This window comes from Gambusia affinis, linkage group LG17, assembly GCF_019740435.1.
Source record: "Gambusia affinis linkage group LG17, SWU_Gaff_1.0, whole genome shotgun sequence".
Lineage (NCBI taxonomy): Eukaryota > Metazoa > Chordata > Actinopteri > Cyprinodontiformes > Poeciliidae > Gambusia > Gambusia affinis.
In genome coordinates, this window is record NC_057884.1 from 5456108 (window position 1) to 5471439 (window position 15332).

Genomic DNA, 15332 nt, shown 5'->3' on the forward strand with positions numbered 1-15332 from the left:
CTAAAAAATTACATACAAGATATTTTGTCTTATTTCAAGGGTACTAAGCTATTTGGACTAGAAACTAGACCTGAGATATTTGGTGAAATTTTGTGTTTTTTTCCAGTGTTCCATCAAGTCAGTGGCCTTCAACATACAAATGTGAAAAAGACAATATTCCACAGTGTTTCTATTAAACAGTTACATTAGAAACGCAAAATTTAATCCATTAAATTAGAAACGCAGGGAAAAAAAAGAAGCCACACATGAAGCGAGTTTGTTCACGTGATAAGTTATGAAAAAAATATCCTCCTTCTACCACTTCCTGTTGCCTTCTTCATTGTTTCTGCCATCAGTAACGTCTGGTTAATGATCACGTGAGGCTTGTGATGCTAAAGAAAAAATTGTTTCCATCGCGGCTTTGTGACATACGCCAATTTCTATAGAGCGGCAAAATCACCGTCTCCTCATGCAAAAATCTTTAAGCAAAAAAACATTTTCTGTTTTTTTTTCCTGTTTAATTGCCGTGTTCTCATTAAGCAAATTCCAATTTCGCAAATCCAAAACGCAGCTAGCTAACGTAGCTCTTGTGGTTCAACGGGTGTGATGATACTATGCCTTTTCCTCATGTGGCCTTTGTGCCCTGATGTGGACAATCTGCGCAACAATTCGTTTTTTGTTTTTTTTTTATCTCTAAGGTTTAACACTTTTGAGTGCAGCAGGGTTTGCATACAGGCAAAGCAGAACGCCGCGGAACAGATAGAACCGGATCCTATGCTGCTCTCCTTCCCGGGACGATGAGGCCGTGGCTGCTGCTGCTCTCTCTGCTCCTCTCTGACCTGAGTCTCCTTGGAGACGGGGACTGGGTTATGGATTACTTTTACTGGCCCCTGTGCAGAAAGCTGCTCGTCGGCAGACCCAGGGCACCCTCCGGTAAACTTCACACTGCGCACAGCTGCCCGTGCCTCCACAAGTACTGTGTGTATGTGGCTGAGCAGCAGATGCAAAGGAGCCTATCTTTTTACTGGACACACAGACGCCATTATTATAACCGGGAACCGGAAAGAATAATTCAGGGGATTCGTTTTCCAGCTCTGGTATGCTTTTTTTCCCCCCTCCGTACTATATTAATGATAATCTAATGCAATCTCTCATTTGATCATTAAACTGTTGGATATTGATGCACTGAGTAACAGAATACGGCTTGGCTCTGCTGGTCCAGATGAGATGGCCACACTACTGCAACAAATTACACCATCTATCATTGGGAAGCAGATATGAACTCATTTTGAGGCATTTTTCTATAATTACAAGCTGATATCTGCAGAAACTAATGACACTGAGTAGAATGTTGAGGGTCGTTTACCATGTGTCGAGAAAAAAATATCATTTTTTTGTTCCATTTCTAATACATATTTTCAGTCCAGTAGTAAAACTCTAGTATATCTGTTTAGTGGAGAAAAAAAACAACAACCACTAAATGCAAAATGTAGAATTTAATGAGATTTGAAAGGGAGGCTGATAGGAGTTTCTAAAGAAAAACCTGCAGCTGTAAATTCAGCAAAAAAAAAGAAAAAAAGAAAGCTCCTACAAATTATTGACTGAGGTTGATTCTGTGCAAATGCATGCCACACTTTCCAGATTTTTATTTGGAAAGAATAATAATAATAATAATAATAATAATAATAATAATAATAATAATAATAATAATAATAATAATAATAATAATAATAATAATAATAATAATAACAATAATAATAATAATAATAATAATAATAATAATAATAATAATAATAATAAAACATGCATAAGTTTTTGTTTTGAAGTCACAGGGTCTCAATCTCATAAAATCTGCCTCAAAAACATTAGAGTTTTTGGTTAAAATCTACGACAAAAATGAAAAAGTGTATGAAAACTAGAGCGAGAAAGAGGGAGAGACCTACAAAACTAAAAACTAGCTCGTAGCTTTAAAGATGCACAGTGGACCCGGACCAAACTTTGGACATGTCTGCAACAAAACAGACTCAGGGAGTCAGATTTATTTATTTATTTATTTATTTTTTTTACCGCATTTCGTTTTGCAGTAAGAGTTCTGCATAAGTCAGAACTTTAATGAAGCAGAACCTTAATGCAATTCGGTTAAAAATAAGAAATATTCCACATTTCACACACATCCCAGAGCAGTGGGTTACCCTGTGGAGGAAAATTCAGGCGACTGCCAAAAGTCAAGATGGATTTTTCCTTTGAGAGCCATGACTGTTACAAAATGTCAACTGAATGTATACATATATACATATATAGCATGGAATAAGGTTGACTGCACAAGAAACCCTCATGTGACTCTAAAATGGGGTCAATGTGGTTTTTAGCAATTTTGCAGCTAATTTCTCCTTCTGTCATTTCAGGCTGTGGCTTCTTTAAGTGGAGCAGGGAAACATTTTCCAGCATTTCTGGAAAAATCCAACCTTCTACCTGCCCTGCATGTTATAAACGAACCTATTAAAATTCCTATACATGTAATTAGTAACAGCCTCGATTTCCTGTCGCCCTCGTTGCCTTGGCCGTCCAGCCGCAACTTTCCATATTTCTTACTGGAGAAATCTGAGCTGCACCAACAACTTATTCCTGACGCTGTGTTGCGGAAAACAGGATGCCGCGCAGCAACAGCGCTGATTGTTGTCGGCAGCTCTGACGATAGGGAAGTGAAATCAGCAATGAGGATTAAGAAAACATGGGGAAAAGATGTCGTGGAGCCAAAAAACAGACAAAAAGACAGAATGTGGAAAGGAATTAACTTAAAAGAGCCTCTACAGTCAAAGATCCAGACACACAAAGAGAATCTTTTACCTTTCAAGGAGGATTCTGCTTTGCAAAAACGTACCTGGGAACAACTTTCTTCAAAAGCTGCATCTAGTAGGGATGCGGATAGAGTTTACTTTCAGGGGCAAGCCCTGCTGGCATCCAAAAAGAACAAAGGATCCATATATAGGTCACAGTTCGCAATAAGGCCAGCAGCGGATAATGATATTGAATATTTCAGGAAGGAGTTAAACACAAAAAAGGCCGAGCAGGGCGGGAAGGAAGCGGAAAATCCCAGCGCAAACAGAGAAAAACATGGAAACCAACAGATTTTAGCAAGCAGGTTACAAATTCAGCGGACGCATCAAGCAAATTATGCAGAAACCGTGACATCTAATACAGACAAATCCAAATGTAAATGCCTTGTAGGGATAGGTAGCTTGTTGAAATTGTATCTAATAGACACAATGGAAATGACTGATATCAGAATAGCTAAAAAAGTATCAGGAGTTACTACCACTGAGGAGAACGTTGCTTTTAGAACCACTGGAGAGGCAAAAACAACAGCAGATGAATCTGTGATACCAACACCTTTAGTCAAAGAGATCCAGACCGAAACTACAACAGTGAGGCCTCTGACCGAAGCCACTGCCACAAAAATGAAGATCCAAGACACGACTGAAGTCTTCAGTCAAAGCAGCACAACTGACATCCAGTCCAGCGGAGACCAGAGACAGACTACGCTACCCGACCCAGAACCTGAAACGGACTCTGAGCCAGGATTCAAGAAACATACAACACCCAACGCACGAGCTATGTCTAATGTCCAGTTCTCCGGTCTCCGAATGAGAGACGACGGACGGGTAGTTGCAACGAAACACGAGGAGGACGCAGAGGGCGATGAGAAAGGTTCTGAGAACTGGGCTGGAGAGGACAGAAAAGCCGGTCTGGTCCATCATGGAGGAGAATCACAGACCTTTTCAAAAAGTTCAGAAGCCATCCGAAAGGAGGATGCAGAAAAAGATATGAAGGTAAATGAAACATACAACAAACACTCTGTTATTTCAAAAGAAACATGTAATATATTGATGTCTAATCATTTCCATTCATTGGTGGAGAATAAAGTTTTTTTAATAACGGGTAAACACTAGGAATGAACATGTATTCAAAGTCAACACCCATTGCCTAAGATGTTCCTGGTAGTCATCTTCCAGTTCAGTTTTTTTGGAGGACAAAACTAGATCCTGCCCAAGTAAGACCAAACTGTACCTGCCTATCAAACTTCACATCGCATCTGTCATGTTTTCAGTTTTGCAACAGAGGAAAAGGGAAAATGAAACAGAGCACACCTCTGTGTAACAGTGCTGAAAACCAGAAGCGAAGAGATAAACACCAAGATAGCTTCCTAACTTGAGAGAAAACAATATTTGTGAGTGTCCTGCGATCCACAGTCTGAACTTTATAACAACGTTCTGCCCTCTGGTGGACAGAAGAGAAAACACAAGCAAAACGGATCTGATGATGATCTGATGTTTATTAACCAGAGGGTCAGCAGCAGGGATTATTCTCATCATTTACCTTCTCCGCAGGCACCTGACGGCCCCGCCCCGCTCTGCAGGGGTCTGATCGACCGCACCGATGCCGGGTGGGCACACTGCCTGGGGAGGCAGGGCGGACCCCCATCCAATCCGTTCTCTGCATGGGAAACTGCAGATGGTAGAAAGCTGCAGAAAGACCCATCAGGGGAAATTAGCCGAAACCCTCTCATCAGCGACGACGAGGGTCACTTCTATTACTTTGACGGGGTGCTGAAAAGAGTTCAGAATAATGCGCGCGTCTACCGCAGAAGGCAAAGACGAAGAAGACGGAGCTTTAGAAGCAGAGGGGGGAAACGAACGACACCGGGAGAATCTCTAAAGCTACATCCGGGAGCTTATTAAAACAAACCAAGTCGATCACTTTACACGATTATTGCACAAACCTTAGAGTTAAGGTTAAAAAAGAAAATACTCAACAACTGTTTTCCTTCTGAATGTGTTTCCTACAGCAGCACCCCCTACAGGCCAGTTAATGAAGTGCAAAAGTCGGGTCTGTTGAAATGGCATTTCCTCTTCATTAAACTGAGCAAACAAGGAGAGACAAAACAAAACTGAGGAGGCAGACATATTTAAACATGATTATGTGTCTGAGCAGAAGGAGCATGGTGATCGTGACACTAAATTGTCAGAGGAATTGTCCGAATAAAAGAAAAGCTTTTTTATGTGCGTTTTCACTTAAATGTCGTTATTTAAGATTAGCACGAGAGGTCTTGTGTAGAGCAAAATTAAACTACGTTATTACACAAGCTTTAAACTTTTCTCAGATTCCATCCCAGTTCAACCTAAAGTTTCAGATTAATTCGTTGGGATTTTATGCGTATTTTCAGTTTCTCTCCAAGGAAACAGAGGGGAAAAAGAAAGAGAGAGAGACATCAAAGTTAATCTGAAACCAATATGAAGATTTTGGGTTCCATAATAGCCTAATAATGTTATGTCCTGGAAAAAAAAAGACACGTTTTTTTAATGCAAAATTCAGTGCGTATGTTATTATCTCCAAACACAAACAGCGTCCTGGGAAAACGGAGGCAAAATGGAAACTGGGCCGTGTTTTCTCTCAGCAGACTGTATATTTTGTCTGCAGTCATTTCTGTTGGAAAATGCATAAAAAATTTATCTTCCAGCCCAACAAGAGGAATGAAAACAATGAGAAAAAAAAAAAAAGGACCTCTTGGTTTTTTTCCTCAGCAGCCGTGTGGAGCTTAGCACAATTGTTCCACAAATTCCAATTAAGCAGAAAACAATATTCAAATAATAATAATAATAATAATAAAAAAAGAAAGAAAACAATTCAGAACAGAATAGTTGTTTCTTTTTTTCTTTGTGTATATCGCCTATGTTTTAAGTGCTTCACCAAATGTTTTCTTTTTTATGGCAACATGCAAACTGCCGCATTGTCGTTTTATGATGTTTCATCTGCAAATGTTGCCCGTTTTGATTGATTTGAATGAAAATATTTTCTAAACATAAAAATTGGATCTATTGTTTGTTTTTGCCCCTTTTAGAGCCACAGTCGTGCTTGAGCTTTGGGAAAAGTTACAACATTTTTCACATTGTGCCACATTAATGTCTCAAAAAATATGTCTGCTTTTTTGTGATAAACAGGAAGTGGAGTTTAGTTGATGCAGGATTTTAAGTCAGGCACATTTAGAGGACGACATTTCCGCTTATTCTCAAATGCATTAAAGTTAGCTGGAGAGCAACTTTAAAGCGTGATCTTCAAGTCCTAACACTGATTATAAATAACATTTCAGTCTGGACTTTGACTAGGCCATTTTAACATATAAATATTAGAGTAAAAAGGTCTGAATACAGACACATATCATTTTTTTAAATATTTATTTTACTTGAAAAACCACATATCCTTTTTCTTCCACTTCATAATAATAGCCTGTATAAAGTCCCATTAAAAAGACAATAAAGTTTGTACATGGTGTGACAACTCTAGCAAAGCAGCGTTACTGTGGCCCTGATGTACGCGATTTGAGTGTGGCCTAGAAATCTCCAATTAGCATTCCAGCAATTTTTCTGAAAACCCAAAATGCTTTCAATTTAATAAAATGTTTTCATCTAGCACAGAAAGATGCCAGCACCCTTTTGTTCCCTTGTTTTAATTAAGCGAGTGTTAAGGAGTCGTCTGTTCTTAACCACACGGTGGCTGATAGGTTAGTTTGACCTTGTGTCCGATTACAAGGTCCTGTTGGAAGCTTTTATGTGGGAGAGACACACAGATGCAGCTCTGGGAAAATGACATTTGCCTTCAGTCAAAGTCGAAAAGAATCTCATAAAATGAGTCGATGCCACCTACTTTTGCTTTATGATTGATGCATATATAAAGCCTGTTTTCCTCTGCACTGATTAGTTTAAGGAAGTACTGAAAAACTGCACATTCCTGTTTCTGCAAGGTGATCCTTGACAGTAGGAGGTCAGGCTCAGAAATTGTTTTATGACTTAAAAAAAAAATCTAAATCTAAATAGCGGGGTGTGTGAAGAATCTTCTCTTGTAAATGATTGTTCACATATCTTTGGTGATATGTAAACTTAAAATTATCAATAAACTTGTGTAGATCGCTGCCAAATACATAGGATGATGTATTTGATGTGGCGACGTTTCATAACAAAAACAACACAGAACTATTTAAAGATTGGTGATCGGCCAAAAAAAAAAAACTGTAATTGGTGCACCCTTAATTACAACTTTAGTGCTTTTCTTCTTCTTTCCGTTAGACCAAAACAAAGGAAAGCATAATTGTAAAGTGGAGGGAAGATTACACTTTTGTATTCCTTCTTCTTTAGGTCACCTAAACAAACAAAACAACTTGTGTATGATCTTACCTTTATTTTTGTGTGAAGTCCATGCACCGATCTTTTTCCACAAATGTCTGTCACTCTGTTGTAAAAACAACAAAAGTCCTCGTTTCTGTCTCATTTTCCTTTTATTTACAAAATAAAAAACATACAAACAAAAACTGACAGGCATAGAGCCTGGCCTTGAACGGTTCTATTCCATTCCTATTTTCTCTATTTTTGCGATTGTTTCCCGTCCTTTCCATGCGTAGAAGAACACCTGTCGTCTATGGGACTCAGCACTGCCCCCTATCAGTTAGGTACTATACTTTCTGCCTCACTCTGCGCATTTTCACCGCAAAATTTATGGCCGATCGCGAATACTAACTATGTCACACACATTCATTAGATATATTAGATAGATTGCAGAACGTCAGTATATACAGAACATGTGTAACTAAACAAGTATATCGGCGATATTAAGAGAACAACAATGAGCATGCGCCTACTGCCTGCCTTCATTCACTTTGTGAGACACAGCGCCACCGGAGGTGAGGCACAAGCACTGCACTACCTCGCCCCGGTCTTCTTTCTGTATTTCAATGGGCAATGCGTCAATTCAGCGATTTTGACCACACAAATGTTATTACCAATAAAAACAAATTTAGAGAAAAGTAAATGGACAAATAGATTTTCTCTCATCATTGCCTTCATCCATTTTACTTCTCATGCAGCTGTTTAACTTGCAAGTCGCCGGAGGAGCATTAATCAAGCAAGCAATCAAGAGAAAACAGCTCAGGTGGAACACTGTAGACACGACAAGTGGGCTAATAGTCTGCCCTCTAAAATTTTCAAGTATAAAGGGGTTGTTGAATGAAACTATTAGATACAAGTTTAATCCAAGATGGATGAAACGAAATTCATGTTGTTCAGAGGAAGAACTATAAAAGGGCAGAAACAGACTCAAATATGATGAGGTTTACTGACTTAAACCTGATATTTGTTCACAGACATTCTGCATCCGATCTGACCGACAGGACATCTGCAGACGTGAAAAAAAACGTCCAAAATATTAGAAGCTTTAATTGCAGTAAAGCATAACTTTAGTGTTTAATAAGAGGACTTTCAAGAAGTCTATAAAGTGATGTGATTTTGCACATTTCTTTTAATTAAGAACCAGTCTGAGATATCTCTGTAAATACCAAATAGTGAAGACTGATTTAAACTCTTACCCAACCATACGCTAATTAGGAGCATTTGCAACCCCCTGTTTAACAGAACCCATTAAGAATACCACCAAGAGACAAGATAATTGGTGGAGCTGTGAAAGCATTAACATCTGTGAATCCTGAAAAGAAAAACACAAAAGAAAACAAGCAACCGGTGATACTTTTTCCAGAGAAGCAGCAATTAAAACACTCATTTTACATTTACAACTGTACAAAAGATTTATTTGAACTTAATGTAAAAACAGCTTTGTTGTATTTACATCACTTTGTATTTGAAGATCCATGACAACCAAACAGTAACTCAGGGAGAAATGGCTTAACGGTAATCTGGCAATTACAGAACTTAATGGAAATTAACTGAACAGCTTAGACTTGCACTAAAGGCATATAAAAACAGATGTATTAAAAACAATTCTACAGACAGACACACACATACACACACACACACGATGTGGTATGGAGTAAACAAGAGAATTGAATCATTTTTCCCTGCTCTGCTGCATCAGGCCAACAGGAGAGAATTCAGCTGAAAAATGGATGCAACAGACACGGGAAAATAAAACAGGACGGGCGTGTAGATAACTAGAAACGGATGCAGGCTGCAGTTTCATGGTTTTGTCAATAGATGGCAGTGCCAGCACTGTAGCGTCACTCATCAGCAACAATATATAACTAAATCTGTGCTTTTTACATAACAGTATGCAGAAAAAACAAATGGGCATAAACAAGAAAAAAAACAAGCAAAAAAAAAATAAAAATCAACCAGTTTCTGGTTGATGAGCAGTTCAATAACTCATTATATTCACTTTGATCTCTAAATCCATCTGCATATATAAATACATTTCTAAGGCTTGTGGATGCACATGCATGTATGGGCACAGGGTGAACTTTTAAAACACAACATCTGAACTTCTTTTTATATCCAGAAAATATTTCCTTCATCTTGCATCACCAGGAAAAGGCCGTGTAACCTGCCCCCATCTCTTGGATTCGGGCGACGGGTCACGCGTTCAGCCGAAAGACGGGTTGAACGTCCGAAGTTAATGAGAATTTAATTCGACGGGATACATTCTGCTTTAGGGGTCACGGAAACCTCCGCTCTGTCCTGAATGTGGAAATCAGTTGATATTTAAAAAAATAAAATAAAAAAAAAGAAAAAGTAAAGTGTGATCTGCACACGGATCACATTTGATGCGCAAAGCCGGATTGTTGTTCTGAACCTATTCCGACAAGCAGGGACAGGATTTGATCTCAGTCATTTCTTTTTTTTTTTTTTTTTTTTTGCCCTGCCAGGACCATCGGTTTTTGGCAATGGTATAAATAATCACAGATAATAACCATCTCAATAAATATGACAATAAATAGAATGACCACTGAACTTCTCCAAGTCGCCACGGAAACGTTGAGGCGACCATCGTCGCATGCTCCGATTAGAAACGTCCTGTCAATTCCTTCTACAGTGTTTGAAAGTGAGAACACTGAACACACAAAGACCGTGGACACAACTAGAACACAGTTTGAGGAACATAATGAAGTTGTAGGAAAAAAACAAACAAACAAACAAACAAACAAACAAAAAAAAACAATGATGAAGAGGTAAATACGTCATTAGTAGGGATGGATGTTAGCATTTGTGAATATTTTCCACCGTTAGAGTAGAAAAGTATTCTTGGACTGATATTTGCGGTGAGGATTGAATCTACAGAACACATTGAAACTTGACCTGTTTTCAGTTCTACATGTGCCACCAGGTATCAGTGCATCGAACAGACACGGTATTAGCGGCACACGCCATGCCGCTCCTACGAACCAGTGTATAATATCCCCACCCCTTTTCTCCGGCCAGTAGTGTCTCGTGACTTGGGTGGGACACGGCTGGAGTCTTCTGTGCTTTCAGTGTCTGGCCTCTTCACCGACAGCCGAGAACATCCAAATGTGTCAGAACGCAACAGTCGACGCCTTCGGGCTTCAATCAAAAGCATATTTGAACCTTTTTTTGTTTTATTTGCTTCAGCATTTGGCGAGTAGTCAACAACTGATTGGTGTGTCTTGACTTTCCCCTTTTTTATGCTTCGATTTTGTTTTTGGTTTTGTTTTTAAAAGAAAAACTACTGGCTTTTAAAAGCATGGCTGAACAGCCACAAAAAAGGAGGTAAGCCCTGTTCTGTGATACACGCCGTCCACCGACGGCGGCTGTAGTTTGTTCCGGTGGCGAGTAGCGTTGGCGTTAGCTTCGTTAGCTTCAGGGGGTGTCGGCGTGCTTGTAGTAGCCTCTCCTCAGGGCGGCGTGGGCGATGCACTCGGCCGAGCGCCGCTGGTCCATGCTCAGCAGCGCCTCCAGCAGGTCGTTGATGTCGGCCTTCAGCCCCTGTCTCTGCATCCAGTTCTTCAGCAGTTCGTACACTTTGTCGCCAGGGGCGCCGCTCTCGGCGATCCGAATGTGGTTGTCGCTGATGCCGATCAGTCGGAAGAACTTGTTGTGGATCCGCACGTCCAGGTATTCGTCGAACAAGTCGAAGCTCTTCCTGAGGGACTTCTCCGACCCTTCGAAATCAGAGCAAACAAACACTAGTAAACACTGCGGCAGAGCACTGTGGTTATCTTTGTGCGATATTAAAACGTGGTTAATGACAAATAAAACCTAAATAAATAAATCTTTAAGTGGGCCAATAGTTTCTAATAGCACTGAATGCGACACCAGAGCAGTATTTTCTGCTCACCTTCAATAGCTTGGTATTAGAAGAAGTGAAATTCTCCACATCATTAGTTATCACTACAGCCATCGTTCCTGTATGCTATATACAGTCAGAGCGTTTAAGTGCATTTCCCTTCGGAGGATGTCATTTTAAAACAATCAATGCAAGATCAAACTCTAAGACATGTCCTCTTCAATTCAGCAGGACAAACGGCAGCAGAAGAAAAAAAAAAAAAAGCAGAATGTTTTAAAGGCCTGCAGGCTCAGATCAGGCCTGACCATCATCAGATCAGCAGTCTATCAAGCACTAACGTGGGAGATCTCGCGGAGATGTCAGGTTTCTTGACTACCCCGCGATCTGGCGTGGGTTGCTGTGTGCTGTGCTGTTTTTTTTTGTGTCGGTGCAAAACAACAGGCAACAACGGAGATCTGGCTTACCAAGCAGTGGCAGCAATCGATGTCCAAGAGGGTCATCCTGTAGAAAGAGTGACGTATAAGAAAATATGTGGAGAAAACACACATGTGCAAACATGTTTAAAGGTTATTTTTTGGTTATTTTTTAGTATTCTGCTACTTTACAATCACAAACCTCCAAGCATAATGGGATTTTTATTTTATTTTATTTTTTTAAAAGATTAATTTAATGCCAAGTAGAACAACACACAAGCAGAATAAATTGTAGAAATTTACAAAATGAGGCGTCCGTTTCTTTTGGTTTCCTCTACTTTTGCTGTGGCTGTTAATGTTGAATTTTTGTAAATCATAATTTCTATCAATTTGGAACATATTTAAGTTAGATTGGAACCAAAATCTGCGATTCATATTTTTGTATTTGGAATTGTTTTGATTCCTTTGGTGACTTTTAGACCCTCCCATTAATTTTGGGGGGCGTGGCGGAGATGTTTGTCAAATGTCTGGAGGTCTTTAAAATGACAATTTTTATTTATTTTTTTATAGCCACTTTTTAAACCTGTAAAGATCACATTAAGTTTCATTTTCACCCACGTCCTAAGAATCTTTTAGTTAGTGTTTTGTCTTTATTTTTCTAGAAATAGTATGGCATTTATTTTTCAATCTATCAGGTTGACGGTGCATTCCAGAAACAAACCACCTGTTGCCAGCCTCGGCCTTTTGTTGGACAGCTTTGATACATGGGTGTAAAAGGAAAGACTAATTCTCTCCACGTCCGATGAGTCAGTTTGGGAGTTTTCTCCACATCTTTGCGGACTGAAAATGTTCCAAACTCGGGACACTGTTTCACAACCCGAACAGGCTTTAAATGTCCCCAGCAGTGTGTCCCTGACCCGCTCGCTGTGTGTTCACTAATGTTCTCCACCAAACCTCTGAGGCCCGGACAGAACAGCTGGATTTGCAGAGAAGAAATTACAGCCAGATGAACGAAATCTACCGATTGTGTAACTTCTAAAGAAAACTGGACTGCGCTGGATTTTATTTAGGGGTCATTATAGCAAGAGGCAGAGGTGCACCGATCCAATATCAATTTCTGCATCAATCCAGATATTTAAAAAAAAAATAAAATAAAAAAATCTAGATCGGATATTGGTGACAATGTACCTGATACATAAGGACAGATCTATCCAGTCTAATTCTATGCTATTTTCCTCTGAGTGACATCATGCTTCATTATTTATCTTACATTATATTTCAAATTCCTAATTGCTCTTTGTGAACTATTTGAAAGAAGATTTGTAGCAGTCGAGATTTTACATGTTTGACCAAGACCGTCAACCTTTTATGTCAGTTTCAGTTTGTTTGTTATTTATTTTACATTGGCTGTTACACTCTTCACTGCACGGACTTAAACAATTAAAGTTGTTTTGGAATTTCACCAAGCTGTTGAAACTGTTGGTGTATAAGTTAGTGTAGAGTTATCAAATCAATTTGTAATTCTGTACATTCGTGTCTGCGTTCAGACATAAATATTTTAAGTCAACTGTTTTTGCACTGTTTTTCTGTATTAGCCAGTGGTAAAGCTCAGGTATCGGTACCAAAAGTGCAAATAAAAAAACAAAACAAAAAAACAGTTGATCTGTGCATCCCTACATATGACTGGCTGAATACAAACTCCAGCCAGACAGGTTTATTTGTACAATAACGCTTAAATGCATCCTTTTCAGTCTGCTTCACAAATGATGCACTACACCGTGATGGTCCGCTGCACAAAATCCCAATAAAGTACTTTGAGGTTTGAGGTTGTGACGTGACGCCCACTGATCTGCATTAAATAAGAGGAAGATGTTTGGTTCTGCTGCTCTCACCGCATCTGAAGGCAACTGTCGGAAGCCGGTGGGGCTGTGGTGCGGGGTGCTGCCAGGGGAGGCAGCGGTGGGCAGCGCCGACAGGCTCGTCTGGGACGAGCTGGTGGTGTTGGGCAAACTGTCGCCCAGTCCGCGGTCCTCGTCCTCCAGAGGCGGGCAGGCCTTGGTCGTCACGGGCTGCGTCTCCTGCAGCAGGGGCCGCGACTCTGGCCGGGGCTCCTCGCCCTCCAGGCCGGCGTTCTGGTTGTTCTGCTTCTCCTCCGCAGTGGCTCCACTCTCATCCTAACGGAGAAGGAAGGGAAAAAGAATTTAGGTGAATGTTTGTTTGTTTTTGTTTTTTTCACATTATCTGGAGGTACATATCCAAAAAAAAAAAAAGATGAGACGGAACTTACGATGGGAATCTTTACGATTTCACTTGATTCACAAGAGCTTTTGAACCCTGTTGAAAGCAAGAAAATTGTGTTAGAGAAAAAAATCTGCTAAATGTTGTTGGGTTATAAAATGCTACACAGACTTACATGGTACGTCGCATGAGTGCTGTTTCCGTAGGAACCACAAAATAATTGCAAAGACGACGATAACCATGATGCAGATCAAGACCATTAATACAAGAAACCCTGGAAGAGATTGTTACATATGAGACAAATTCCCGTCTGGGTGGCGATTAATGTTCAACGTCAGGATGTGTGAAACTTACAGGTGTTTGTTGGCGGGTCGGAAACCGGAGGAGACCGAGGCGTTACCGTTTCAGTCGGGGACGGGTCTCGTTTTCGGCACACTGTGTTGGAAAAGGGCGTGCAATTCTTCACCTCTTCCTCGCCGGCTTTGCACCTGCAATGTAGTGGAAGTAGAGTAAAGGCAATGAGAATCACATTAAGATAAATAATTCTCTGATACCCTCAAAAAAGTGAAACATTGCAGTTGTTCACGTTATGTTAATGTTTCATTTCGAGTTAACACATAAAAATTGTGTTTGTGGTGTTTAATTAATTAATTCTAGTAAAGATAACATGATTTTGTCACATGTTATCTTAAAGAAATAATTTTATTCTGTGTGAACAGATACCCCTCTTGGCCATAAGGGGGCAGTATTGCAACAATAAAACTGTACGAACAGAAAAACCAGTTTAAACAAACTGGGATTTAGTTAACTAGAAAATAATTAGTTAACTTAAAAAACATATTAGTTGATGGAAAGCTAATTTTAGTTGTTAAAGTAACAATAATAATATTTTTATGTTTAGTGAACAAAAAAAAACATAAGTTAAGACTAACACAAAAAAGTTAAGTTAGTTGAACTAACTTCTATTTTGTCAACCTGAAGTGATTTGAAGGAGTTGTGTTAATTCAATCATTTTATCTTAGTTAAACATAAAGTCATAATGTTAGATTGCTATATCTGTTTTGCTTTCAACCAACATAATACAATTATGTGGAACTTGTCGACATAAAAACATTATGTTAAGTCAATGATTCATTTCTTTGAGTGAACGTCTGAAGGTAATCCGTCACTAATTTAATCAGCAATCCTGCATATTATCCATTCTGAAATTACAGTTGCGTATTCTTCACTCTTCAAATATGCTTTTTTTTGCCACAAATAGTCTTGAAAAGCTTCTTAACTGTTAATTTTAAGCAGATATTAGCTTACAGGTGGACTTATTAGGTGACTACTGAAATGAGTTGGTTGCCATGGATTTTATCATCAGACTTTTTGCCAATTTTATAAAAAGTATCTTAAACTCAAGTGATAGGTGTCTGGTTTCTGAGCACATGATCAGCTCCATATTCTGTTTATTAAAAGCACCTCCACAGCATGGTGCTGCCACCACCATGTACTGTGGTGGAGATTGCGTTGTCACGGTGATGTGGAGCCGTTTTTGAAATCTCTCTTTTGGGCTAAGATTTTCTCTTGAGCCACACAGGACGCCTAATTACTAATTAAGTGACGCTACATTTGATTTCA

At 39.4% G+C, this 15332-nt stretch overlaps 2 protein-coding genes across 3 annotated transcripts in view; one reads left to right on the forward strand and one right to left on the reverse strand.

Moving 5' to 3' along the window:
• The first annotated feature begins 49 nt into the window (after positions 1 to 49).
• On the forward strand, positions 50 to 4324 carry LOC122819346. 2 transcript variants are annotated; one of them, XM_044096015.1, is made up of 3 exons: positions 50 to 1076; positions 2385 to 3809; positions 4088 to 4324. In XM_044096015.1, exons 1-3 carry the CDS (start codon positions 777 to 779, stop codon positions 4190 to 4192), a joined length of 1830 nt encoding a protein of 609 aa, XP_043951950.1. In that variant the 5' UTR covers positions 50 to 776; the 3' UTR covers positions 4193 to 4324. The 2 variants fall into 2 exon arrangements, with proteins under 2 accessions (XP_043951950.1, XP_043951949.1); XM_044096014.1 differs by having other exon boundaries at positions 2385 to 4324.
• Positions 4325 to 8594: 4270 nt separating this feature from the next.
• The window catches only part of tnfrsfa (tumor necrosis factor receptor superfamily, member a), a 30688-nt gene continuing 23950 nt past the window's right edge, over positions 8595 to 15332 (reverse strand). Inside the window, exons 5-10 of the mRNA XM_044144744.1 lie at positions 14064 to 14197; positions 13885 to 13983; positions 13759 to 13805; positions 13364 to 13645; positions 11523 to 11559; positions 8595 to 10933 (exon numbers count right to left, since the gene is read on the reverse strand). Coding sequence (XP_044000679.1) covers positions 10632 to 10933; positions 11523 to 11559; positions 13364 to 13645; positions 13759 to 13805; positions 13885 to 13983; positions 14064 to 14197 — 901 coding nt within the window. The 3' untranslated portion in view covers positions 8595 to 10631. The remainder of the gene's footprint in view (positions 10934 to 11522; positions 11560 to 13363; positions 13646 to 13758; positions 13806 to 13884; positions 13984 to 14063; positions 14198 to 15332) is intronic.

Bases quoted from the DNA above. Each gene is read 5' to 3' on its own strand.
- LOC122819346 (XM_044096014.1), top strand. From the start codon at position 777: ATGAGGCCGTGGCTGCTGCTGCTCTCTCTGCTCCTCTCTGACCTGAGT. The intron at 1,077-2,384 runs GTATGCTTTTTT...CTGTCATTTCAG, and splicing joins GGATTCGTTTTCCAGCTCTG to GCTGTGGCTTCTTTAAGTGG.